General features: G+C 62.6%; 1 protein-coding gene across 1 annotated transcript in view; it reads left to right on the top strand.

The window, feature by feature from the left end:
* The first annotated feature begins 114 nt into the window (after positions 1–114).
* The window catches only part of LOC309450738 (histone-lysine N-methyltransferase 2B-like), a 40,590-nt gene continuing 14,749 nt past the window's right edge, over positions 115–25,955 (top strand). The window contains exons 1-19 of the mRNA XM_082073812.1: positions 115–219; positions 761–886; positions 1,052–1,161; positions 1,616–1,705; positions 2,426–2,503; positions 3,135–3,202; positions 4,327–4,412; positions 4,984–5,087; positions 7,674–7,811; positions 10,938–11,096; positions 14,961–15,081; positions 16,635–16,713; positions 18,411–18,547; positions 19,285–19,419; positions 19,910–21,698; positions 22,963–23,009; positions 23,668–23,784; positions 24,883–24,957; positions 25,504–25,681. Of these exons, the coding sequence (XP_081929938.1) occupies positions 3,138–3,202; positions 4,327–4,412; positions 4,984–5,087; positions 7,674–7,811; positions 10,938–11,096; positions 14,961–15,081; positions 16,635–16,713; positions 18,411–18,547; positions 19,285–19,419; positions 19,910–21,698; positions 22,963–23,009; positions 23,668–23,784; positions 24,883–24,957; positions 25,504–25,681 (3,230 nt within the window). The 5' untranslated portion in view covers positions 115–219; positions 761–886; positions 1,052–1,161; ... (1 more) ...; positions 2,426–2,503; positions 3,135–3,137. The remainder of the gene's footprint in view (positions 220–760; positions 887–1,051; positions 1,162–1,615; positions 1,706–2,425; positions 2,504–3,134; positions 3,203–4,326; positions 4,413–4,983; positions 5,088–7,673; positions 7,812–10,937; positions 11,097–14,960; positions 15,082–16,634; positions 16,714–18,410; positions 18,548–19,284; positions 19,420–19,909; positions 21,699–22,962; positions 23,010–23,667; positions 23,785–24,882; positions 24,958–25,503; positions 25,682–25,955) is intronic.

Below are 25,955 nucleotides of genomic sequence, written 5' to 3' on the forward strand. Positions count from 1 at the left end.
GTCGATAATGGGGGGTCAATAATGGGCACCCATGGGTGGGGGGGCAACAATGGGGGTCAATAAGGGGCACCCATGGGTGGGGGTGACCCCATTTTTGGGTGCCCCCCCAGTTGTGCTGGGGGTGCTGGCGCTGCCGCGGTTGTGGGGCGACCCCTGTTGGGGACACGGAGGCGCCGTGGGACCCCCGGGGGGGGCTGTGCCCCCCCTGCACCCACACACGTGAGGGGGGGGGGGGCAATGGGTGCTGGGGGGACCCAGGCGTCCGGGAGCACCCGGGGGGGAAAGGGGGGGACCCAGGCGTCCGGGGTGGGGTCTCTGGGGGTCAATGGGTGCTGGGGTGGGGGGGGGTCTCTGATGGATTTGGGGGGTTCGGGGGGGGGGCACCCTTGGGTGGGGGGACCCAGGCGTCCGGGAGGATCCACTGGGGGAGAGGGGGGGACCCAGGCGTTCGGGGGACCCAGGCGTTCGGGGGGGTCTCTGGGTGTCTATGGGTGCTGAGGTGGGGGGGGGGGTCTCTGATGGATTTGGGGGGACCCAGGCGTCCGGGGGTGGGGGGGGGCACCCTTGGGTGGGGGGACCCAGGCGTCCGGGAGGACCCATTTGGGGAGAGGGGGGGACCCAGGAGTTCGGGGGACCCAGGCGTTCGGGGGGGGGGGCGTCTCTGGGGGTCTATGGGTGCTGGGGGGGGGTCTGTGGGATTTGGGGGGTCCCGGGGCTGTTTTTGGGGTGCTGACCCCCCCTCCCCCCCCCCCCCACCCAGGTCGCTGCTGCCCCGAGTGCTCCCGGGGGGACCCTGAGGAGGGGGAGGGGCCAGGGGAGGGGGAGGGGCAAGACGAGCCGCCCCTCCCCCGCTGCCCCCGCTGCCAGCGTCACCTGAGACCCCAAGGTGAGGACCCAGGCGTCCGGGGGACCCAGGCGTCCGGGGGACACGTTGTGGGGAGGGGGGGACCCTTGGGTGGGGGGACCCAGGCGTCCGGGAGGGTGGGAGTGACCCGGGTTGGGGGGGGGGGGGCACCCATGGGTGCTGACCTGTGTCCCCCCCCCCACCCAGAGGAGCCGCCGGGGGCGGGTGCCGCCGCGGAGCTGCAGGGGGCGCTGCGGGGGGTGCTGGGGGCGCTCTTGGGCTCCGCCCACGGCCACGCCCTCCGACGATGTCACCAGGTACGGGGACCCAGGCGTCCGGGGGGACCCAGGCGTCCGGGGGCAGGTTACTTGGTGGGGGGGACCCAGGCGTCCGGGGGTAGGGGGGGAACCCATGGGTGGGGGGGACCTGGGGGACCCAGGCGTCCGGGGGTTGAGGGGGAACCCATGGGTGGGTGGACCCGGTCAGGGGGACCCAGGCGTCCGGGAGGACCCAGGCGTCCGGGACAGGGTGGGGGGGTGTCAGCAGAGGGACCCAGGCGTCCGGGAGGACCCAGGCGTCCGGGACAGGGTGGGGGGGTGTCAGCAGAGGGACCCAGGCGTCCGGGAGGACCCATGGGTGGGGGGGGGGGACCTGGGAGGGACCCAGGCGTCCGGGCCGGGGTGTCAGCAGAGGGACCCAGGCGTCCGGGGGCAGGTTATTGAGATGGGACCCAGGCGTCCGGGCGCTGACCCCTCCCCCCCCTGCACCCAGTGCCCCCCCGGGGGGGTGAAGCTGCACCCGGGCCCATGTGACCTGGGGGCCGTGGGGGCGCTGCTGGAAAACGGGCACTACGGGTCCCTGGTGAGGGGGCACCCATGGGTGCTGGGGGCACCCATGGGTGCTATGGAGTGCCTATGGGGGGTGGGGGGCACCCATGGGTGCTATGGGGTGCCTATGGGGGGTGGGGGGTCACAATGAGGGGGAATGGGGGGAGGGCATGGGGGATGGGGATGGGGCACCTATGGGTGCTATGGGGCACCTATGGGTGCTATGGGACGCCTATGGGTGTTGGGGGCACCTATGGGGGGATGGGGCACCTATGGGTGCTGGGGGTACCTATGGGTGCTATAGGGAGTGGGGAGGGGGGGTTGGTTGGTATATGGGGGGTTGGGGTGGGGGCACCCATGGGTGCTATAGGGGATGGGGGTTGGGGGGCACCCATGGGTGCCATAGGGGGTGGGGGTTGGGGAATGGGGGTTGGGGGCACCCATGGGTGCTATAGGGGGGTGGGTTGGGGGATGCACAATGGGGAGGCAGTTGGGGGGTGGGGGCACCCATGGGTGGGGGGCTTAGAGGTGGGGGGTCCTATAGGTGCTGGGGGGTCCCATGGGTGTTGGGGGGTCGTATGGGTGCCCCCCAGCACCCATGGGTGCTCATCTATTTACAGGAGGTTATGGGGGTCCCATGATTTTGGGGGGGATCCTATGGGTGCTGGGGGGTCCTATGGGTGCTGGGGGTTCTTGGGGTGGGTGGGGGTCCCATGGGTGCCCCCCAGCACCCATGGGTGCCCCCCATGTTCAGCAGAGCTTCACGGCGGACGTGCTGGGGGTGCTGCTGCGGGGGAGGGGCGGGGGGGGCGCCCAGGAGACCTTCAGACAGGTGGGGGAGGGGGCAGCACCCATGGGTGCGGGGGGTGGGGGGCACCCATGGGTGGGGGGGGCCCATGGGGGATATTAATGGGGGTCCCTATAGGGTGGGGGGACCCATGGGGGCAACTATGGGGGTTGTGACACCCATGGGTGGGGGTTGTGACACCAGTGGGGTCGGTGACACCCATGGGTGGGGTCAGTGACACCCATGGGTGGGGGTTGTGACACCACTGGGGTCAGTGACACCCATGGGTGGGGGTTGTGACACCATTGGGGTCAGTGACACCCATGGGTGGGGGTTGTGACACCCATGGGTGGGGGCTGTGACACCATTGGGGTCAGTGACACCCATGGGTGGGGGTTGTGACACCATTGGGGTCAGTGACACCCATGGGTGGGGGTTGTGACACCATTGGGGTCAGTGACACCCATGGGTGGGGTCAGTGACACCCATGGGTGGGGATTGTGACACCAGTGGGGTCAGTGACACCCATGGGTGGGGTCAGTGACACCCATGGGTGGGGGCTGTGACACCATTGGGGTCAGTGACACCCATGGGTGGGGGTTGTGACCCCATTGGGGTCAGTGACACCCATGGGTGGGGTCGGTGACACCCATGGGTGCCCCTGCCCCTCCCCCAGCTGATGGGCGGCGCCTTCCCCGGGTTCGACATCAGAGACACCCTGAGCTGCAGCGGGGGAGGGGCCGGGTGAGAGGGGGCGGGGCCAAGGGGGGAGGGGGCGGGGCCAAGGGGGGAGGGGAGGGGTCAAACGTGGCAGGGGGCGGGGCCAGAAAAGGGGAGGGGTCAAGTGGGGGTGGGGATAAGTGAGTGGGAGGGGCCAAAAGGGGGAGGGGGCAGGGAGGGGTGGGACCAGAAAAGGGGGCGGGGCCAGCAAAGGGGGCGGGGTCATGGAGGGGTGGGGTTATTTGAGGGGGCGGGGGCAGGGAAGGGGAGGGGTCAAAAGGGGGTGGAGCCAGAGAAGGGGCAAAAGGGGGTGGGGCCAGGAAAGGGGAGGGGTCAAAAGGGGGTGGAGCCAGAGAAAGGGGCAAAAGGGGTGGGGCCAGAAAGGGGGATGGGTCAAAAGGGGGTGGAGCCAGAAAAGAGGCAAAAGGGGGCGGGGCCAGAAGATGGGGTGGGTGGGGTCAAGTGAGGGGGTTGGGTCTTGGGGAAGGGGGGCGGGGCCAGGGAAGGGGAGGGGTCAAAAGGGGGTGGAGCCAGAGAAGGGGCAAAAGGGGCGGGGCCAGAAGAGGGGGTGGGTGGTGTCAAGTGAGGGGGCGGAGTCAGAAAGCGGGGGAGGGGTCAAAAAGAGGGCGGGGCCAGGGAGGGTGTGGGGAAAGGGGGGAGGGGTCAAAAAGGGGGCGGGGCCAGGGAGGGTGTGGGGAAAGGGGGGAGGGGCCAGAGAGGGAGTTGGGTTGAAATGGGGGGGAGGGGGATTATTTGGGGGGTTCAAGGGGGGGCTGGGGGGGGAATTTGGGGGTCTGGGCTCCCAGGGTCAGTTTGGGGGGGGTCTTAAACTTTGGGGGTTCGGGGGAGGGTCCTTGGGGGGGGTTTGGGGGGTCCCAGGGTCACTTTGGGGGGGGTTTGGGGGGTCCCAGGGTCACTTTGGGGGGTCCCAGGGTCACTTTGGGGGGGTTTGGGGGGTCCCAGGGTCACTTTGGGGGGTCCCAGGGTCACTTTGGGGGGTTTTTGGGGGTCCCAGGGTCACTTTGGGGGGTCCCAGGGTCACTTTGGGGGGGTTTGGGGGGTCCCAGGGTCACTTTGGGGGGTTTTTGGGGGTCCCAGGGTCACTTTGGGGGGTTTGGGGTGTTTTTGGGGTGCTGACCCCCCCCCAGCGGGCGGCTGCCCCAGGTGGTTCCCCCCCCGTCGCCCGATCACAACTACGCGTTGGGGACCCCCCCGGACCCCCCGACATCCCCCGGTGAGCGCCCGGACGCCTGGGTCCCTTTGGGGGGGGGAGGGGAAGGGGGAGAGGGGGCTCCCGGACGCCTGGGTCCCTTTTGGGGGGGAGGGGAAGGGGGAGAGGGGGCTCCCGGACGCCTGGGTCCCTTTTGGGGGGGTTCCCCGGACGCCTGGGTCCCTTTTGGGGGGGTCCCGGACGCCTGGGTCCCCTTTGAGGGGGGAGGGGGCACCCGGACGCCTGGGTCCCCTATGGGGGGTAGGGAAGCACCCGGACACCTGGGTCCCTTTTGGGGGGATCCCAGATACCTGTGTCCCCTATGGGGGGGAGGGGGCACCCGGACGCCTGGGTTCCTTGTCGGGGGGGTCCCGGATGCCTGGGTCCCCTATGGGGGGGAGGGGGCACCCGGACGCCTGGGTCCCTTTTGGGGGGATCCTAGATACCTGTGTCCCCTATGGGGGGGAGGGGCACCCGGACGCCTGGGTCCCTTTTGGGTGGGTCCCGGATGCCTGGGTCCCCTATGGGGGGGAGGGGGCACCCGGACGCCTGGGTCCCTTCCCCGCCCCCCCGCTGACCCCGCCCCTCCCCCCAGGCCCCGAGGGGGCGGAGCCGGCGGTGCCGAAGGCGGCGGGGGGGGGAGGGGCGGACGAGCGGCTCTGCGCCCTCTGCCTGACCACGGGGGACCAGCCCGCCCAGGTGGGGGCGGGGCCGGGAGAGGGGGCGGGGCCAGGAGAGGGGGCGGGGCCAGAAAGGGAGGGGTGTGGTCAAGTGAGGGGGTCGGGGGGTGGGGCCAGGAAAGGGGTGGGGCCAGGAAGGGAGGGGTGTGGTCAAGTGAGGGGGGCGGGTCTGGGGGAAGGGGGGGCGGGGCCAGGAAAGGGGGCGGGGTCAGGAAAGGGAGGGGTGTGGACAAGTGAGGGGGGCGGGTCTGGGGGGGCCGGGCCAGGAAAGGGGGAGGGGCCAGAAAGGGGGGGGTGTGGTCAAGTGAGGGGGGTGGGTCTGTGGGAAGGGGGGGCGGGGCCAGGAAAGGGGAGGGACCAGGAAATGGAGGGGTGTGGTCAAGTGAGGGGGTGGGGTGGCGGGGCCAGGAAAGGGAGGGGTGTGGTCAAGTGGGGGGGCGGGGCCAGGAAAGGGAGGGGTGTGGACAAGTGAGGGGGGCGGGTCTGGGGGGCGGGGCTAGGAAAGGAGGCGGAGCCAGGAAAGGGAGGGGTGTGGACAAGTGAGGGGGGCGGGTCTGGGGGGGTGGGGCCAGGAAAGGGGGAGGGGTCAGGAAAGGGAGGGGTGTGGTCAAGTCAGGGGGTTGGGTCTGGGGGAAGGGGGGGTGGGGCCAGGAAAGGGGAGGGGTCAAAAGGGGGTGGAGCCAGAGAAGGGGCAAAAGGGGGCGGGGCCAGAAGAGGGGATGAGTGGGGTCAAGTGAGGGGGTGGAGTCAGAAAGCAGGGGAGGGGTCAAAAAGGGGGCGGGGCCGGGGAGGGGGGCAGTGGGGGAGGGGTTAATGGGGAGGGGATGGGTGGGGGGTCAATGGGTGGGGGGCAGTGGGGGGAGGGGTCCCCGGACACCTGGGTCCCTGGAGGGTGTCAGGGTGGGGGAGGGATCTGGGGGTCCCTATGGGTCCCTATGGGTCTCTATTGATCTTTATGGTCTCTATGGGTCTCTATGGGTCTCTATGGTCTCTGTGTGTCTCTATGGATCTTTATGGGTCTCTATTGTTCTCTATGGGTCCCTATGGGTCTCTATGGGTCTCTATGGTCTCTATTGATCTCTATGGGTCTCTATGGTCTCTATGGGTCTCTATTGATCTCTATGGGTCTCTATGGGTCTCTATTGATCTCTATGGGTCTCTATTGATCTCTATGGGTCTCTATTGGTCTCTATGGTCTCTATTGCTCTCTATGGGTCTCTATTGATCTCTATGGGTCTCTATGGGTCTCTATTGCTCTCTATGGGTCTCTATTGATCTCTATGGGTCTCTATTGGTCTCTATGGTCTCTATTGCTCTCTATGGGTCTCTATTGATCTCTATTGATCTCTATGGGTCTCTATGGTCTCTATTGCTCTCTATGGGTCTCTATTGATCTCTATTGATCTCTATGGGTCTCTATGGTCTCTATTGCTCTCTATGGGTCTCTATTGATCTCTATTGATCTCTATGGGTCTCTATGAGTCTCTATTGATCTCTATTGATCTCTATTGGTCTCGTCTCTATGGTCTCTATTGCTCTCTACTGCTCTCTATGGGTCTCTGTGGGTCTCTATGGGTCTGTCTCTATTGATCTCTATTGGTCTCTATGGTCTCTATTGGTCTCTATGGTCCCTATTGATCTCTATTGCTCTCTATGGGTCTCTATGGTCTCTATTGATCTCTATCGATCTCTATGGATCTCTATTGATCTCTATTGATCTCTGTTGGTCTCTATGGGTCTCTATGGATGTCTATGTATCTCTATGGGTGTCTATAGGCCCCTATAGGTCCCATTCCCCCCCAGGACGCGGGGCGGCTGCTGTACCTGGGGCAGGACGAGTGGGTCTCTATGGGTCTCTATGATCTCTATTGATCTCTATTGATCTCTATGGTCTCTATGGGTCTCTATTGGTCTCTATTGGTCTCTATGGTCTCTATTGATCTCTATTGGTCTCTCTTGGTCTCTATTGGTCTCTATTGATCTCTATTGGTCTCTATTGATCTCTATTGGTCTCTATTGATCTCTATTGCTCTCTATGGGTCTCTATGGTCTCTATTGGTCTCTATGGGTCTCTATGGTCTCTATTGGTCTCTATGGGTCTCTATGGGTCTCTATAGTTGTCAGTAGGTTCCATAGGTATCTATAGGTGTCTATAGGTGCCCATAGGCCCCTATAGGTCCCCATTCACCCCATAGGACGCAGGGCGGCTGCTGTACCTGGGCCAGGACGAGTGGGTCTCTATTGATCTCTATGGGTCTCTATGGGTGTCTATGTATCTCTATGGGTCTCTATAGGTTCTATAGGTGTCTATAGGTGTTAATTCCCCCCCAGGATGCGGGGCGGCTGCTGTACCTGGGCCAGGACGAGTGGGTCTCTATGAGTCTCTATGGGTCTCTATTGGTCTCTATGGGTCCCTATAGGTGTCTATAGGTACCTATAGGTCCCTATAGGTGTTCATTCCCCTATAGGACGCGGGGCGGCTGCTGTACCTGGGCCAGGACGAGTGGGTCTCTATTGATCTCTATGGGTCTCTATTGGTCTCTATGGGTCCCTATAGGTGTCTATAGGTACCTATAGGTCCCTATAGGTGCTCATTCCCCTATAGGACGCGGGGCGGCTGCTGTACCTGGGCCAGGACGAGTGGGCGCACGTGAACTGCGCGCTCTGGTCGGCCGAGGTGCAGGAGGACGGGGACGGGGCGCTGCGCAACGTGCACGCGGCTGTGGCCAGGGGGCGCCAGATGGTACCTATGGGGCAGCTATGGGGCTGGGGGGCACCTATGGGGCTGGGGGGGGCACTTATGGGGCTGGGGGAGGCACTTATGGGGCTTCAGGTGGCGATTTTGGGGGTTAAAGCGGCGATTTTGGGGGTTAAAGCGGCGATTTTGGGGCATCTGGGGGAGCACCCATGGGTGCTGGGGAGCACTTATGGGGCTGGGGGGCACTTATGGGGCTGGGGGACCACTTATGGGGCTGAGGGGACACTTATGGGGCTGGGGGGGCACTTATGGGGCTGGGGAGGCACTTATGGGGCTGGGGAGACACTTATGGGGCTTCAGGTGGCGATTTTGGGGGTTAAAGTGGCGATTTTGGGGCATCTGGGGGAGCACCCATGGGTGCTGGGGGACACTTATGGGGCTGGGGACGCAGTTATGGGGCTGAGGGGACACTTATGGGGCTGGGGGGGCACTTATGGGGCTGGGGGAGGCACTTATGGGGGTTAAAGTGGTGATTTTGGGGGTTAAAGTGGCGATTTTGGGGCATGCGGGGGAGCACCCATGGGTGCTGGGGGAGCACTTATGGGGCTGGGGAGACACTTGTGGGGCTGGGAAGGCACTTATGGGGCTGGGGGGGCACTTATGGGGCTGGGGAGGCACTTATGGGGCTGGGGGGGACACTTATGGGGCTGGGGGAAGCACTTATGGGGCTGAGGGGACACTTATGGGGCTGGGGGGGGCACTTATGGGGCTGGGGGGGGCACTTATGGGGGTTAAAGCGGCGATTTTGGGGCATCTGGGGGAGCACCCATGGGTGCTGGCGGAGCACTTATGGGGCTGGGGAGGCACTTATGGGGCTGGGGGAGGCACTTATGGGGCTGGGGAGACACTTGTGGGGCTGGGGAGGCACTTATGGGGCTGGGGGGGACACTTATGGGGCTGGGGGAAGCACTTATGGGGCTGGGGGGGCACTTATGGGGCTGGGGGGGACACTTATGGGGCTGGGGGAGGCACTTATGGGGCTTCAAATGGCGATTTCGGGGCATCCAGGGGAGCACCCATGGGTGCTCGGGGGAACACTTATGGGGCTGGGGAAGCAGTTATGGGGCTGGGGGGACACTTATGGGGCTGGGGAGGCACTTATGGGACTTCAAATGGCGATTTCGGGGGTTAAAGTGGCGATTTTGGGGCATCTGGGGGAGCACCCATGGGTGCTGGGGGGGCACTTATGGGGCTGGGGAAGCAGTTATGGGGCTGGGGGACACTTATGGGGCTGGGGGGGGCACTTATGGGGCTGGGGGACACTTATGGGGCTGGGGGGACACTTATGGGGCTGGGGGGGGCACTTATGGGGGTTAAAGCGGCGATTTTGGGGGTTAAAGTGGCGATTTTGGGGCATGCGGGGGAGCACCCATGGGTGCCCCCCACCCATGGGTGCTCCCCCATATCCCCATAAACCCCCTGCGGTCCCAAATCTGATGTGGGGGTTGAGTTTGGGGTTCAGCTTTGGGTCCAATTCCCATCATTTTGGGTCCAACTCTTGAGTATTTGGGGGGGTGTGGAGCACCCATGGGTGCCCCCCACCCATGGGTGCCCCCCCATATCCCCATAAGCCCCCTGGGCTCCAGAATCTAATGTGGGGGTTGAGTTTGGGGTTCAGATTTGGGTGCAATTCCCATCATTTGGGCTCCAATACTTGAGTTTTTAGGGGGGTTGTTGAGCACCCATGGGTGCCCCCCACCCATGGGTGCTCCCCCATATCCCCATAAACCCCCTGCAGTCCCAAATCTGATGTGGGGGTTCAGTTTGGGGTTCAGATTTGGGTGCAATTCCCATCATTTGGGCTCCAATTCTTGATCATTAGGGAGGGTGCTGAGCACCCATGGGTGCCCCCCACCCATGGGTGCTGTCCCCCAATCCCCATAAACCCCCTGGGGTCTTATTGGGGTTCAGGCTCTTAATTTCAGGTTCAACTTTGGGTGCAACTCCCATCATTTTGGGTCCAATTCTTGAGTATTTGGGGGGGTTGTGGAGCACCCATGGGTGGGGGGCACCCATGGGTGCTCCCCCATATCCCCTATAAACCCCCTGGGGTCTTATTGGGGTTCAGGGTCTTAATTTCAGGTTCAGCTTTGGGTGCAATTCCCATGATTTGGGCTCCAATACTTGAGTATTTCGGGGGGTTGTTGAGCACCCATGGGTGCCCCCCACCCATGGGTGCTCCCCTATAGACCCCCTGGGGTCCCGAATCTGATGTGGGGGTTCACTTTGGGGTCAGATTTGGGTACAATTCCCATTATTTGGGCTCCAATTCTTGAGTATTTAGGGGGGTTGTTGAGCACCCATGGGTGCCCCCCACCCATGGGTGCTCCCCCAATCCCTATAAATCCCATGGGATACAGGGACTGATGTGGGGGTTCAGTTTGGGATTCAGCTTTGGGTGCAATTCCCATCATTTAGGCTCCAGTTCTTGATTATTGGGGGGGGTTGTGGAGCACCCATGGGTGCCCCCCACCCATGGGTGCTCCCTATAAACCCCCTGGGGTCCCGAATCTGATGTGGGGGTTGAGTTTGGGGTTCAGCTTTGGGTCCAATTCCCATCATTTTGGGTCCAACTCTTGAGTATTTGGGTGGGTGCTGAGCACCCATGGGTGCCCCCCACCCATGGGTGCCCCCCCATATCCCCATAAGCCCCCTGGGCTCCAGAATCTAATGTGGGGGTTGAGTTTGGGGTTCAGCTTTGGGTGCAATTCCCATCATTTGGGCTCCAATACTTGAGTTTTTAGGGGGGTTGTTGAGCACCCATGGGTGCCCCCCACCCATGGGTGCCCCCCCATATCCCCATAAACCCCCTGGGGTCCCGAATCTGATGTGGGGGTTCAGTTTGGGGTGCGGATTTGGGTGCAATTCCCATTATTTGGGGTCCAACTCTTGATCCTTTGGGGGGGGTGTGGAGCACCCATGGGTGGGGGGCACCCATGGGTGCTCCCCCATATCCCCTATAAACCCCCTGGGTTCTTATTGGGGTTCAGGGTCTTAATTTCAGGTTCAGCTTTGGGTGCAATTCCCATGATTTGGGCTCCAATACTTGAGTATTTGGGGGGGTTGTGGAGCACCCATGGGTGCCCCCCACCCATGGGTGCCCCCCCCCAGCGCTGCGAGCACTGCGGCCGCCCCGGGGCCACCGTCGGGTGCTGTTTGGCCACCTGCGTGTCCAACTACCACTTCATGTGCGCCCGGCGCCGCCGCGCCGCCTTCCAGGCCGACAAGCGCGTCTTCTGCCGGCGCCACCGGCGCCTGCTGGACGGCACCGTGAGCACCCATGGGTGCTGGGGGGGCGGGGGGGCGCTGGGGGGGCGCTGGGGGGGCGCTGGGGGGGGATATGGGGGCGTTTGGGGGGAGTTATGGGGGGTTTCGGGGGAGATATGGGGGGTTATGGGGGAGCTATGGGGGGATTTAGTGTTGAGCACCCATGGGTGCCCAGCACCCTGACCCCCACCCATGGGTGCTGGGGGGGATTTGGGGTCATTATGGGTCATTATGGGTCATTATGGGGGGATTTGGGGGAGTTATTGGGGGATTTGGGGGGATTTGGGGGATTTAGTGTTGAGCACCCATGGGTGCTCAGCACCCTGACCCCCACCCATGGGTGCTGGGGGGGATTTGGGGTCATTATGAGTCATTATGGGTCATTATGGGGGGATTAGGGGCAGTTATTGGGGGTTTCAGGGGAGATATGGGGGGTTATGGGGGAGCTATGGGGGGATTTAGTGTTGAGCACCCATGGGTGCCCAGCACCCTGACCCCCACCCATGGGTGCTGGGGGGGATTTGGGGTCATTATGGGTCATTATGGGGGGATTTGGGGTCATTCTGGGTCATTATGGGGGGATTTGGGGGAGTTATTGGGGGTTTTGGGGGGGGATTTGGGGGATTTAGTGTTGAGCACCCATGGGTGCTCAGCACCCTGACCCCCACCCATGGGTGCTGGGTGTATCATGGGGTCATTATGGGTCATTATGGGTCATTATGGGTCATTATTGGGGGTTTAGGGGGAGATATGGGGGGTTTTGGGGGAGTTATGGGGGGATTTAGTGTTGAGCACCCATGGGTGCCCAGCACCCTGACCCCCACCCATGGGTGCTGGGAGTCATAGGGGGGTTGGGGGGTGATATTGAGTCATTTTGAGGGAGTTATTGGGGGTTTTGGGGGAGATATGGGGGGGATTTGGGGGAGTTATGGGAGGTATTTGGGGGATATAGTGTTGAGCACCCATGGGTGGGGGTCAGGGTGCTGGGCACCCATGGGTGCTGGGAGGGATTTGGGGTGATTCTGGGTCATTATGGGTCATTATGGGGGGATTTGGGGGAGTTATTGGGGGATTTGGGGATTTAGTGTTGAGCACCCATGGGTGCCCAGCACCCTGACCCCCACCCATGGGTGCTGGGGAGTCACAGGGTGATTTGGGGTCATTATGGGGGGATTTGGGGTCATTTGGGGGGAGTTATGGGGGGTTTGGGGGGAGATATGGGGGGTTTTGGGGGAGATTTGGGGGGATTTAGTGTTGAGCACCCATGGGTGCTCAGCACCCTGACCCCCACCCATGGGTGCTGGGGGGGATTTGGGGTCATTATGGGTCATTATGGGTCATTATGGGGGGATTTGGGGTCATTATGGGTCATTATGGGGGGATTTGGGGGAGTTATTGGGGGTTTTGGGGGGGGATTTGGGGGATTTAGTGTTGAGCACCCATGGGTGCTCAGCACCCTGACCCCCACCCATGGGTGCTGGGGGGATTTGGGGTCATTATGGGTCATTATGGGTCATTATGGGGGGATTTGGGGCAGTTTTTGGGGGATTTGGGGGATTTAGTGTTGAGCACCCATGGGTGCCCAGCACCCTGACCCCCACCCATGGGTGCTGGGGAGTCACAAGGTGATTTGGGGTCATTATGGGGGGATTTGGGGTCATTTGGGGGGAGTTCTTGGGGGGTTTTGGGGGAGATATGGGGGGTTTTGGGGGGAGATATGGGGGGATTTAGTGTTGAGCACCCATGGGTGCCCAGCACCCTGACCCCCACCCATGGGTGCTGGGGGGATTTGGGGTCATTATGGGTCATTATGGGGCATTATGGGGGGATTTGGGGGGAGATATGGGGGGTTTTGGGGGAGATTTGGGGGGATTTAGTGTTGAGCACCCATGGGTGCCCAGCACCCTGACCCCCACCCATGGGTGCTGGGGAGTCACAAGGTGATTTGGGGTCATTATGGGGGGATTTGGGGTCATTTGGGGGGAGTTCTTGGGGGGTTTTGGGGGAGATATGGGGGGTTTTGGGGGGAGATATGGGGGGATTTAGTGTTGAGCACCCATGGGTGCCCAGCACCCTGACCCCCACCCATGGGTGCTGGGGGGGATTTGGGGTCATTATGGGTCATTATGGGGCATTATGGGGGGATTTGGGGGGAGATATGGGGGGTTTTGGGGGAGATTTGGGGGGATTTAGTGTTGAGCACCCATGGGTGCCCAGCACCCTGACCCCCACCCATGGGTGCTGGGGAGTCACAAGGTGATTTGGGGTCATTATGGGTCATTATGGGGGGATTTGGGGGAGTTATTGGGGGGTTTTGGGGGAGTTATTGGGGGATTTGGGGGGATTTGGGGGATTTAGTGTTGAGCACCCATGGGTGCCCAGCACCCTGACCCCCACCCATGGGTGCTGGGAGTCACAGGGTGATTTGGGGTCATTATGGGGGGATTTGGGGTCATTTGGGGGGAGTTATGGGGGGTTTGGGGGGAGATATGGGGGGTTATGGGGGAGCTATGGGGGATTTAGTGTTGAGCACCCATGGGTGCCCAGCACCCTGACCCCCACCCATGGGTGCTGGGGGGATCATGGGGTCATTATGGGTCATTATGGGTCATTATGGGTCATTATGGGGGGATTTGGGGCAGTTTTTGGGGGATTTGGGGGATTTAGTGTTGAGCACCCATGGGTGCCCAGCACCCTGACCCCCACCCATGGGTGCTGGGTGTATCATGGGGTCATTATGGGTCATTATGGGTCATTATTGGGGGATTAGGGGCAGTTATTGGGGGTTTCGGGGGAGATTTGGGGGGATATAGTGTTGAGCACCCATGCGTGCCCAGCACCCTGACCCCCACCCATGGGTGCTGGGGAGTCACAGGGTGATTTGGGGTCATTATGGGGGGATTTGGGGTCATTTGGGGGGAGTTATTGGGGGTTTTGGGGGAGATATGGGGGGTTTTGGGGGAGTTATGGGGGGATTTAGTGTTGAGCACCCATGGGTGCTCAGCACCCTGACCCCCACCCATGGGTGCTGGGGGGGATTTGGGGTCATTATGGGTCATTATGGGTCATTATTGGGGGATTAGGGGCAGTTATTGGGGGTTTTGGGGGAGATATGGGGGGTTTTGGGGGAGCTATGGGGGGATTTAGTGTTGAGCACCCATGGGTGCCCAGCACCCTGACCCCCACCCATGGGTGCTGGGTGTATCATGGGGTCATTATGGGTCATTATGGGTCATTATGGGGGGATTTGGGGCAGTTTTGGGGGGATTTGGGGGATTTAGTGTTGAGCACCCATGGGTGCTCAGCACCCTGACCCCCACCCATGGGTGCTGGGGAGTCACAGGGTGATTTGGGGTCATTATGGGGGGATTTGGGGTCATTTGGGGGGAGTTATGGGGGGTTTTGGGGGAGATATGGGGGGTTTTGGGGGAGTTATGGGGGGATTTAGTGTTGAGCACCCATGGGTGCCCAGCACCCTGACCCCCACCCATGGGTGCTGGGGGGATCATGGGGTCATTATGGGTCATTATGGGTCATTATGGGGGGATTTGGGGTCATTATCATAGGATTTTGGGTGGATTTTTGGGGTGTTTTGGGTCATTTTTGGGGTGTTTTGGGTGCCATGGGGGGGTGGGTGATGGGGGTGCACCCATGGGTGCCATTGCAGGCGCTGGTTCCCAATGGGTGCTGGTGGCTTTTGGGGTCATTTTGGGTCCATGTTGCTCGATTTTGGTGCATTTTGGGTCATTTTTGGGGTGTTTTGGGTCATTTTTGGGTCATTTTTGGGGTGTTTTGGGTCATTTTTGGGGTGTTTTGGGTGCCATGGGGGGGTGGGTGATGGGGGTGCACCCATGGGTGCCGTTGCAGGCGCTGGTTCCCGACGGGGGGTTCTCGGTGCTGCGCCGGGTCTTTGTGGATTTCGGGGGGCTCACCCTCAAGCGCAAGTTTTTGGGGGGGCTGGAGCCCGACAGCGTCCACATGAGCATCGGTACGGGGGGGGGGGGGGCACCCATGGGTGGGGGGCACCCATGGGTGGGGGGGTTGATGGATTTTTGGGGGGTTTTAGGGGGATTTGGGGGGGATTTGGGGGTCCCTGGGGGTGCCAAGGGGGAATGGGGGTGGGGGTGCTGGTTTTGGGGGGGTCAGGGGCACCCATGGGTGCTGGGGGGGGTGTCACTGATTGGGGGGTCCCAGGAGCACCCATGGGTGCTGGGGGGGTCCCTGATGGGGGGTCCCTGGTTTTGGGGGGTCTTGGTTGGGGGGTCTTTGGTTTCGGGGGGGGTCAGGGGCACCCATGGGTGCTGGGGGGTTCTTGATGTGGGGGGGTTGGGGGCACCCATGGGTGCTGGGGGGGGTGTCACTGATTGGGGGGTCCCAGGAGCACCCATGGGTGCTGGGGGAGTCCCTGATGGGGGGGTCCCTGGTTTTGGGGGGTCTTGGTTTGGGGGTCTTTGGTTTGGGGGGGGTCAGGGGCACCCATGGGTGCTGGGGGTGGTCCCTAATTTTGGGGGGTCCTGGGTTTGGGGGTCATTGATTTGGGGGGAGTCCCTGATTGGGGGGTCACTGATTGGGGGGGTCCCTGATTTGGGGTCCCAGGAGCACCCATGGGTGCTGGGGGGGGGTCCCTGTTTTGGGGGGTCCCTGATCGGGGGGTCCTTGTTTTGGGGTCCCAGGAGCACCCATGGGTGCTGGGGGGGGGTCGGGGGCACCCATGGGTGCCGGGGGGTCCCTGTTTTGGGGGGTCCGTGTTTTGGGGGATCCCTGATTGGGGGGTCCCTGATTGGGGTCCCTGGAGCACCCATGGGTGCTGGGGGGGGGATCCCTGTTTTGGGGGGGTCAGGAGCACCCATGGGTGCTGGGGGGGGGGTCAGGGGCACCCATGGGTGCTGGGGGGTCCCTGATTGGGGGGGTCCCTGATTGGGGTCCCTGGTTTGGGGGTCCCAGGAGCACCCATGGGTGCTGGGGGGGGGTCGGGCGCACCCATGGGTGCCAGGGGGTCCCTGATGGGGGGTCCCTGTTTTGGGGGGTCCCTGATGGGGGTCCCTGTTTTGGGGGGTCCCTGTTTTGGGGTCCCTGATTGGGGTCCCTGGTTTGGGGGGGGTCCCTGGTTTGGGGGGGTCAGGAGCACCCATGGGTGCTGGGGGGGGGTCAGGGGCACCCATGGGTGCTGGGGGGATCCCTGTTTTGGGGGGTCAGGAGCACCCATGGGTGCTGGGGGGGGGGGTCAGGGGCACCCATGGGTGCTGGGGGGTCCCTGATTGGGGGGGTCCCTGATTGGGGTCCCTGGTTTGGGGGTCCCAGGAGCACCCATGGGTGCTGGGGGGGGGTCGGGGGCACCCATGGGTGCTGGGGGGTCCCTGATGGGGGGGTCCCTGTTTTGGGGGGTCCCTGATTGGGGGGTCCCTGATTGGGGTCCCTGGTTTGGGGGGGGTCCCTGGTTTGGGGGGGGTCCCAGGAGCACCCATGGTTGCTGGGGGGGGGTCGGGGGCACCCCTGGGTGCCGGGGGGGCCCTGACGGGGGGTCCCTGTTTTGGGGTTCAGGCTCCATCCGCATCGACGCGCTGGGGGCGCTGACGGAGCTGTCGGAGAGCGGGGGGCGGCTCTTCCCCGTCGGCTTCCAGTGAGCGCACTGGTTATACTGGTTATACTGGTTATACTGGTTATACTGGGGGGGCAATGGGGGGGACTGGGAGGGACTGGGAGGGAACTGGGAGGGACTGGGGGGGACTGGGATGGACTGGGATGGACTGGGATGGACTGGGAGGGAGCTGGGAGGGACTGGGAGGGAACTGGGAGGGACTGGGATGGACTGGGATGGACTGGGAGGGAGCTGGGAGGGACTGGGAGGGACTGGGGGGGACTGGGAGGGACTGGGAGGGAGCTGGGAGGGACTGGGAGGGAACTGGGAGGGACTGGGATCAACTGGAAGGGAATAGGGGGGACTGGGATATACTGGGATGGACTTGGGGGGAACTGGGAGGGACTGGGATATACTGGGAGGGAACTGGGAGGGTCAATGGGATATACTGGGAGGGACTGGGGGAGACTGGGATGGACTGGGGGGGTCAATGGGAGTCACTGGGAGGGACTGGGAGGCACTGGGAAGGTTCATGGGCGACACTGAGACGTCCCTCTAAGTGATACTGGGGGGAACTGGGAGGGACTGGGATGAACTGGGGGGGACAGGGGTTGGAGTTTGGGGTCTCCCGGGCCCATACTGGGTTATACTGGTCTATACTGGTCTATACTGGTCTATACTGGTTTATACTGGGAGGCACTGGGGCAGCACTGGGATGGGCTCAGGAGGCACTGGGGGGTCCCTGGTCCATACTGGGATGAACTGGGGGTGGACAGGGGTTGGAGTTCATCATCTCCCAGGCCCATACTGGGTGATACTGGTCTATACTGGTCTATACTGGTCTATACTGGTTTATACTGGGGTGCACTGGGGTGGGCTCAGGAGGCACTGGGGGGGTCCCTGGTCCATACTGGTCCATACTGGGATGAACTGGGGGACACAGGGGTTGGAGTTTGGGCTCTCCCAGGCCCATACTGGTTGATACTGGTCTATACTGGTCTATACTGGTTTATACTGGTTTATACTGGGAGGCACTGGGGTGCACTGGGGTGCACTGGGGTGGGCTCAGGAGGCACTGGGGGGGTCCCTGGTCCATACTGGTCCATACTGGTCCATACTGGTCCATACTGGTCTATACTGGTCTATACTGGTTTATACTGGTGGGCACTGGGGTAGACTGGGGCAGCACTGGGGTGGGCTCAGGAGGCACTGGGGGGGTCCCTGGTCCATACCGGTCCATACTGGTCCATACTGGTCTATACTGGTCTATACTGGTCTATACTGGTTTATACTGGGGTGCACTGGGGTGGGCTCAGGAGGCACTGGGGGGGTCCCTGGTCCATACTGGTCCATACTGGGATGAACTGGGGGACACAGGGGTTGGATTTGGGGTCTCCCAGGCCCATACTGGTTGATACTGGTCTATACTGGTCTATACTGGTTTATACTGGGAGGCACTGGGGTGGACTGGGGCAGCACTGGGATGGGTTCAGGAGGCACTGGGGGGGTCCCTGGTCCATACTGGTCCATACTGGTCCATACTGGTCTATACTGGTCTATACTGGTTTATACTGGGGTGCACTGGGGTGGGCTCAGGAGGCACTGGGGGGGTCCCTGGTCCATACTGGTCCATACTGGGATGAACTGGAGGGTACAGGGGTTGGAGTTCATCGTCTCCCAGGCCCATACTGGTCTATACTGGTCTATACTGGTCCATACTGGTGTGCACTGGTGCGCAGGTGCTGGCGCCTGTACTGGAGCACGCGGGACGCGCGGCGCCGCTGCTGGTACCGCTGCCGCATCCTGGAGCGGCCGGGGGGGCACGGGGACCCCCCCCCAACCCACCCCCCCGAGGACAACCGCACCATCGCCCACGGTACGGCCGGACGCCGGGGTCCTTCCCGGACGCCTGGGTCCCTCCCGAACTCCTGGGTCCCTCCCGCACTCCTGGGTCCCTCCCAAATGCCTGGGTCCCCTATTTGGGTCTCCCCCGCACTCCTGGGTCCCTCCCGAACTCCTGGGTCCCTCCCCAACTCCTCAGTCCCTCCCGAACTCTTGGGTCCATGGGGTATTCCCGGGTCCCTCCCGGACGCCTGGGTCCCTCCCAAACTCCTGGGTCCCTTGGGGAACTCCTGGGTCCCTCCCGAACTCCCGGGTCCCTCCTGGACGCCTGGGTCCCTCCCGAACTCCCGGGTCCCTCCTGGACGCCTGGGTCCCTCCCGAACTCCTGGGTCCCCTCCCGAACTCCTGGGTCCCTCCCCAACTCCTCAGTCCCTCCCGAACTCTTGGGTCCATGGGGTATTCCTGGGTCCCTTCCCGAACTCCCGGGTCCCTTCCCGAACTCCTGGGTCCCTCCCGAACTCCTGGGTCCCTCCCAAATGCCTGGGTCCCTTGGGGCACTCCTGGGTCCCCCCTCTGAACTCCTGGGTCTCTTGGGGCACTCCTGGGTCCCTCCCGAACTCCTGGGTCCCCTGGGGCACTCCTGGGTCCCCTCCCGAACTCCTGGGTCCCCTATTTGGGTCCCCCCCGAACTCCTGGGTCCCTCCCGAACTCCTGGGTCCTCTCCCGAACTCCTGGGTCCCTCCCTGACCCCCTTGACCTTTGTCTCCCCAGATGCCACCAGCCCGGGGTCCCCCCCCACCCCCCCAGAGGGTCCCCGGGGTCCCCCCAGCCCCCGCCCCAGGGGACCCCCCGGCTTCTCGCCCAATCGGAGACCAGGGAGCTCGTCCCGCCCCCTCCCCTCCCCCGGTGAGTTGGGGACAGGGGGACAAGGGACATGGGGACATGGGACAGGGGGACAGGGAGACATGGGGACAATGGGGATTTGGGGACAGGGGGACAGAGGGACATGGGGACAATGGGGATTTGGGGACATGGGGACATGGGACATGGGGACAATGGGGATTTGGGGACATGGGGACAGAGGGACATGGGGACAATGGGGATTTGGGGACAGGGGGACATGGGGACAATGGGGATTTGGGGACAGGGGGACAGAGGGACATGGGGACAATGGGGATTTGGGGACATGGGGACAATGGGGATTTGGGGACAGGGGGACATGGGACATGGGGATTTGGGGACATGGGGACAGAGGGACATGGGGACAATGGGGATTTGGGGACATGGGGACAGAGGGACATGGGGACAGGGGGACAGGGGGATATGGGGACATGGGGACACGTGGATTTGGGGACACGGCCCCTCGCTGACCCCCGTGTCCCCTCTGTCCCCTCAGGCTCCGCCCCCTCCCTGTCCCGTCACATCCTGAGCGCGGGCGACCCCGAGTTCCCGCCCCTCCCCCGGCGGGCGCGTCACCCCGTGTCCCCTCCCCCCCGCCGCTGTCCCCAACCCCTCCCCCCCCCGCGGCCACCGGGGGGCGACAGCAGCGACGGGGACAACGATGACGACGGTGACGTCACCCGGCGCTACTCCCGCTTCCCGCGCACCGTGGTGACACCGCGGGGGCCACCGTGTCCCCTCCCCCCCCCGCCCCACCCCCCCATCCAGCAGCTGGACGGGGCGGGGGACGCGGGGGACAAGGGACAACGGGGGGGACGAGGGACGGCGGGGGGGTCCCCCCTGCCCTCCGACATCCTGGAGTTCGTGCTCAGGAACACGGTTGGGGACAACGGGGACAATGGGGACAATGGGGACAATGGGGACGGGTGTCCTGGCTGGGACGTCAACCGCGGAGAGGCCACCAATGGGGACGTCACCCATGGAAGTGTCACCTATGGAGAGGCCACCAATGGGGATGTCACCCATGGAAGTGTCACCTATGGACGTGGTGGCCCTGGAGATGTCACCCATGGAGATGCCACCAATGGGGACATCAACCATGGAAGTGTCACCCATGGAGATGCCACCAATGGGGATGTCACCCATGGAAGTGTCACCTATGGAGATGCCACCAATGGGGACGTCACCCATGGAAGTGTCACCTATGGACGTGGTGGCCATGGAGATGTCACCCATGGAGATGCCACCAATGGGGATATCAACCATGGAAGTGTCACCTATGGACGTGGTGGCCCTGGAGATGTCACCCATGGAGATGCCACCAATGGGGACGTCACCCATGGAAGTGTCACCTATGGACGTGGTGGCCATGGAGATGCCACCAATGGGGATGTCACCCGTGGAAGTGTCACCTATGGACGTGGTGGCCTTGGAAGTGTCACCTATGGACGTGATGGCTGTGGTGGCCCTGGAGATGTCACCCATGGAGATGCCACCAATGGGGACGTCACCCATGGAACTGTCACCTATGGCCATGGTGGCCCTGGAAGTGTCACCTATGGACATGGTGGCCCTGGAAGTGTCACCTATGGACGTGATGGCCGTGGAGATGTCACCCATGGAGATGTCACCCATGGAGATGTCACCAATGGCCGTGGTGGCCCTGGAAGTGTCACCCATGGAGATGTCACCTATGGCCGTGGTGGCCCTGGAGATGTCACCCATAGAAATGTCACCTATGGAGATGTCACCAATGGCTGTGGTGGCCCTGGAAGTGTCACCCATGGACGTGTCCTCGATGGTCTTGGTGGCCCTGGAGGTGTCACCCGTGGCCGTGTCACCCATGGAGATGTCACCAATGGGGCTGTCACCTGTGGAGATGTCACCCATGGACGCGGCGGCCTTGGAAGTGTCACCCATGGGAGTGTCACCCATGGGAATGTCACCTACGGAGACGCCACCTATAGGGACGTCACCCATGGGAACGTCACCTATGGAGATGCCACCCACGGGGGTGTCACCTATGGGGACGTCACCCCCGGAAGCGTCACCAATGGACACGGTGGCCCCGCAAGTGTCACCTATGGAGGTGCCACCAACGGCCACGCCGCCCCCCGCGATGACGTCACCGCCCCCCGCGATGACATCACCGTCACCCGTGATGACGTCACCCCCTGGGGACACAAACGCCCCGGGGACACCTTGGGGACGGGGACCAAGAGGCCGCGGCTCGAGGACACCAACGGGGACACCAGCGAGACCAGTGACACCAACGGGGACACCAGGTGGGGGACACGACAGCGGGGACGGGCGGCCCAGTTCAGCCCAGTTGGGTCACTGGGACCAGCCCAGTTGGGTCATTGGGTCCATCCCAGTTGGGTCCATCCCAATTAATCCCAGTTGGGTCCATCCCAGTTGGGTCCATCCCAGTTGGGTCCATCCCAGTTGGGTCCATCCCAGTCAATCCCAGTTTGGTCCATCCCAGTTGGGTCCATCCCAGTTGGGTCATCCCAGTTGGGTCCATCCCAGTTAATCCCAGTTGGGTCCATCCCAGTTGCTCCCAGTTGGGTCCATCCCAGTTGGGTCCATCCCAGTTGGGTCCGTCCCAGTTGGGTCCATCCCAGTCACTCCCAGTTGGGTCCATCCCAGTTGGGTCCATCCCAGTTGGGTCCATCCCAGTTGGGTCATCCCAGTTGGGTCCATCCCAGTCACTCCCAGTTGGGTCCTTCCCAGTTGGGTCCATCCCAGTTAATCCCAGTTGGGTCCATCCCAGTTCGGTCCATCCCAGTTGCTCCCAGCTGGGTCAATGGGATCATCCCAGTTGGGTCCATCCCACTCAATCCCAGTTGGGTCCATCCCAGTTGGGTCCATCCCAGTCAATCCCAGTTGGGTCATTGGAATCATCCCAGTTGGGTCCATCCCAGTCAATCCCAGTTGGGTCATTGGGATCATCCCAGTTGGGTCATCCCAGTTGGGTCCATCCCACTCAATCCCAGTTGGGTCCATCCCAGTTGGGTCCATCCCAGTCAATCCCAGTTGGGTCCATCCCAGTCAATCCCAGTTGGGTCCATCCCAGTTGGGTCCATCCCAATTAATCCCAGTTGGGTCCATCCCAGTTGGGTCCACCCCAGTTGGGTCATTGGAATCATCCCAGTTGGGTCCATCCCAGTTGGGTCCATCCCAATTAATCCCAGTTGGGTCCATCCCAGTTGCTCCCAGTTGGGTCATTGGGATCATCCCAGTTGGGTCCATCCCAGTTGGGTCCATCCCAGTCGGGTCCATCCCAGTTGGGTCCATCCCAGTGGGGTCATTGGGTCCATCCCAGTTGCGTCCATCCCAGTTGGGTCACTGGGTCCATCCCAGTTGGGTCCATCCCAGTCGGGTCCATCCCAGTCGGGTCAATCCCAGTTGGGTCCATCCCAGTTGGGTCCATCCCAGTTGGGTCCATCCCAATTAATCCCAGTCACTCCCAGTTGGGTCCCTGGGCCCGTCCCAGTTCCCCCAGTCCCCTCCGGGCGCCATGACCTCTGACCCCCCGTGTCCCCACAGGTCCCCCCCGAGTGACGTCACCGCGGAGCCACCGTGGGAATGCGCAGGTGGGGACATTGGGGACAATGGGGACAATGGGGACAGTGGGGACAGTGGGGACATTGGAGACAATGGGGACTATGGGGACATTGGGGACATTGGGGACTATGGGGACATGGGGACATTGGGGATGGGACCCTGAAGAGTCCCCATGTCCCCATGTCCCATTGTCCCCATGTCCCCCTGTCCCATTGTCCCCATGTCCCATTGTCCCCATGTCTCCATATCCCATTGTCCCCATGTCCCCCTGTCCCCATGTCCCCATGTCCCATTGTCCCCCTGTCCCCCTGTCCCCCTGTCCCCCTGCCCCCCTGTCCCCATTGTCCCCCTGTCCCCATGTCCCATTGTCCCATTGTCCCCATGTCCCCCTGTCCCCATGTCCCATTGTCCCCATGTCCCATTGTCCCCATGTCTCCATATCCCATTGTCCCCATGTCCCCCTGTCCCCATGTCCCCATGTCCCATTGTCCCCCTGTCCCCCTGTCCCATGTGCCACTGTCCCCATGTCCCCACGTCCCCATATCCCCATGTCCCATTGTCCCCATGTCCCATTGTCCCCATGTCCCATTGTCCCCATGTCCCATGTCCCATTGTCCCCATGTCCCATTGTCCCCATGTCCCATGTCCCATTGTCCCCATTGTCCCCATTGTCCCCATGTCCCCCAGGTGGCAGCTCGGAGGACGAGGCCCCGCCCCCCGGCAGCCCCTCCCCCCCCCGCCCCCAGTTGTGCTTCGAGATCAGCAACGAGGACGGGCTGAGCGTCAGCGCCCCCTCCATCGAGGGTGGGACGGGGACACGGGGACATGGGGACAATGGGGACAATGGGGACAATGGGGGCGATGGGGGTGATGGGGGTGATGGGGGCAATGGGGGGATATGGGGACAGGGGGACATGGGGTCAATGAGGATAATGGGGATGATGGGGGTGATGGGGACAATGGGGCAATGGGGACAATGGGGATGATGGGGACAATGGGGACAATGAGGGGACAAGGGGGATGATGGGGCACATGGGGACAATGGGGATAATAGGGATGATGGGGACAATGGGGCAATGGGGACATTGGGGTTAATGGGGACAATGGGGACATGGGGACAATGGGGATAATGGGGACAATGGGGATAATAGGCATGATGGGGACATTGGAGTCAATGGGGACATTGGGGTCAATGGGGATGATGGGGACAATGGGGGTGATGGGGACAATGGGGATGATGGGGACAATGGGGACAATGGGGACATGGGGACAATGGGGACATTGGGGACATGGGGACAATGGGGACATTGGGGACATGGGGATGAATAATGGGGGCAATGGGGATGATGGTGACAATGGGGATAATGGGGACAATGGGGGCGATGGGGACATTTGGGTCAATGGAGGTGATGGGGACATTGGAGTCAATGGGGATGATGGGGATAATGGGGACAAGGGGGACAATGGGGACAATGGGTCAATGGGGATGATGGGGACGATGGGGACAAGGGGGACAATGGGGACAATGGGGACATTGGGGATAATGGGGATGATGGGGACATTAGAGTCAATGGGGACATTGGGGATAATGGGGACAATGGGGACATTGGGGGGACATTGGAGTTAATGGGGGTATTGGGGATATTGGGAGACATTGGGGACAAAGGGGACAATGGGGATAATGGGGACATGGGGATAATGGGAGGATATGGGGACATGGGGGGACAAGGGGACATGGGGGATGATGGGGACAATGAGAATGATGGGGACAATATGGAGCTAATGGGGACAATGGGGGGACATTGGGGACAATGGGGGGACATTGGGGGTAATGGGGGGACATTGGGGACAATGGGGGCCATGGGGACATTGGGGACACGGTGACACTGTCCCTGTCCCCAGGCGCCTGGCGCGTCGTCACCGAGAAGGTTCAGGAGGCTCGAGCCAACGCGCGGCTCCGACACCTCTCGTTCGCCGGTGAGCCCGGACGCCTGGGTCCCTCCCGGACGCCTGGGTCCCTCCCGAACTCCTGGGTCCCTCCCGAACTCCTGGGTCCCTCCTGAACTCCTGGGTCCCTCCCCAAACTCCTGGGTCCCTCCCCAAACTCCTGGGCCCCTCCCGGACGCCTGGGTCCCTCCCGAACTCCTGGGTCCCTCCAGAACTCCTGGGTCCCTCCCGAACTCCTGGGTCCCCTCCCGAACTCCTGGGTCCCTCCCCGAACTCCTGGGTCCCTCCCCGAACTCCTGGGTCCCCTGAACTCCCATGTTCCCACAACCCCAAAATCCCAACTGGGAGCCTCGAACCGGCCGTTTCCCCCCCATTTGCCTCGGTGCAACATCACTTCCGGTCCCCCAGGCGCCTCGGTGCCACGTCTAAACCTCCCCCCCCCGCCCCCGCGACCCCGAACTTTGGTTCCGCCCCTAACTTTTTGGTTCCGCCCCGAACTCCTGGGTCCCCCCCCGAACTCCTGGGTCCCCCCCCGAACTCCTGGGTCCCTCCCCGAACTCCTGGGTCCCCCCGCAGGGCTGAGCGGGTCCCGCTGGCTGGGGGTGCAGCACGAGGCCGTCGTGTTCCTGGTGGAGCAGCTGCCGGGGGCCGGTTTGTGCCCCCGCTACCAGTTCCGGTACCACCCGCGCCAGGACCCCCCCCACCCGACCCCCCGAAACCCCTCGGGGTGCGCCCGGGCCGAGCTCTACGTGAGGTGGGTGCTCAGACCGCCCCCCCGGGGCACCCATGGGTGGGGGGACCCCGTAGGGTGATGGGGAAACCCCCATATTGGGTCGTGGGGAAACCCCCCCATAGGGTCACTATGGGTGACTGGGACCCCCATAGGGTGACTGGGACCCCCCCATAGGGTGACTGGGACCCCCCCCATAGGGTCACTATGGGTGACTGGGACGCCCATAGGGTCACTATGGGTCACTGGGACCCCCATAGGGTGACTGGGACCCCCCATAGGGTCACTATGGGTCACT

This window comes from Streptopelia decaocto (genome assembly GCF_964273445.1).
Source record: "Streptopelia decaocto genome assembly, chromosome: 28".
Classification (NCBI taxonomy): domain Eukaryota; kingdom Metazoa; phylum Chordata; class Aves; order Columbiformes; family Columbidae; genus Streptopelia; species Streptopelia decaocto.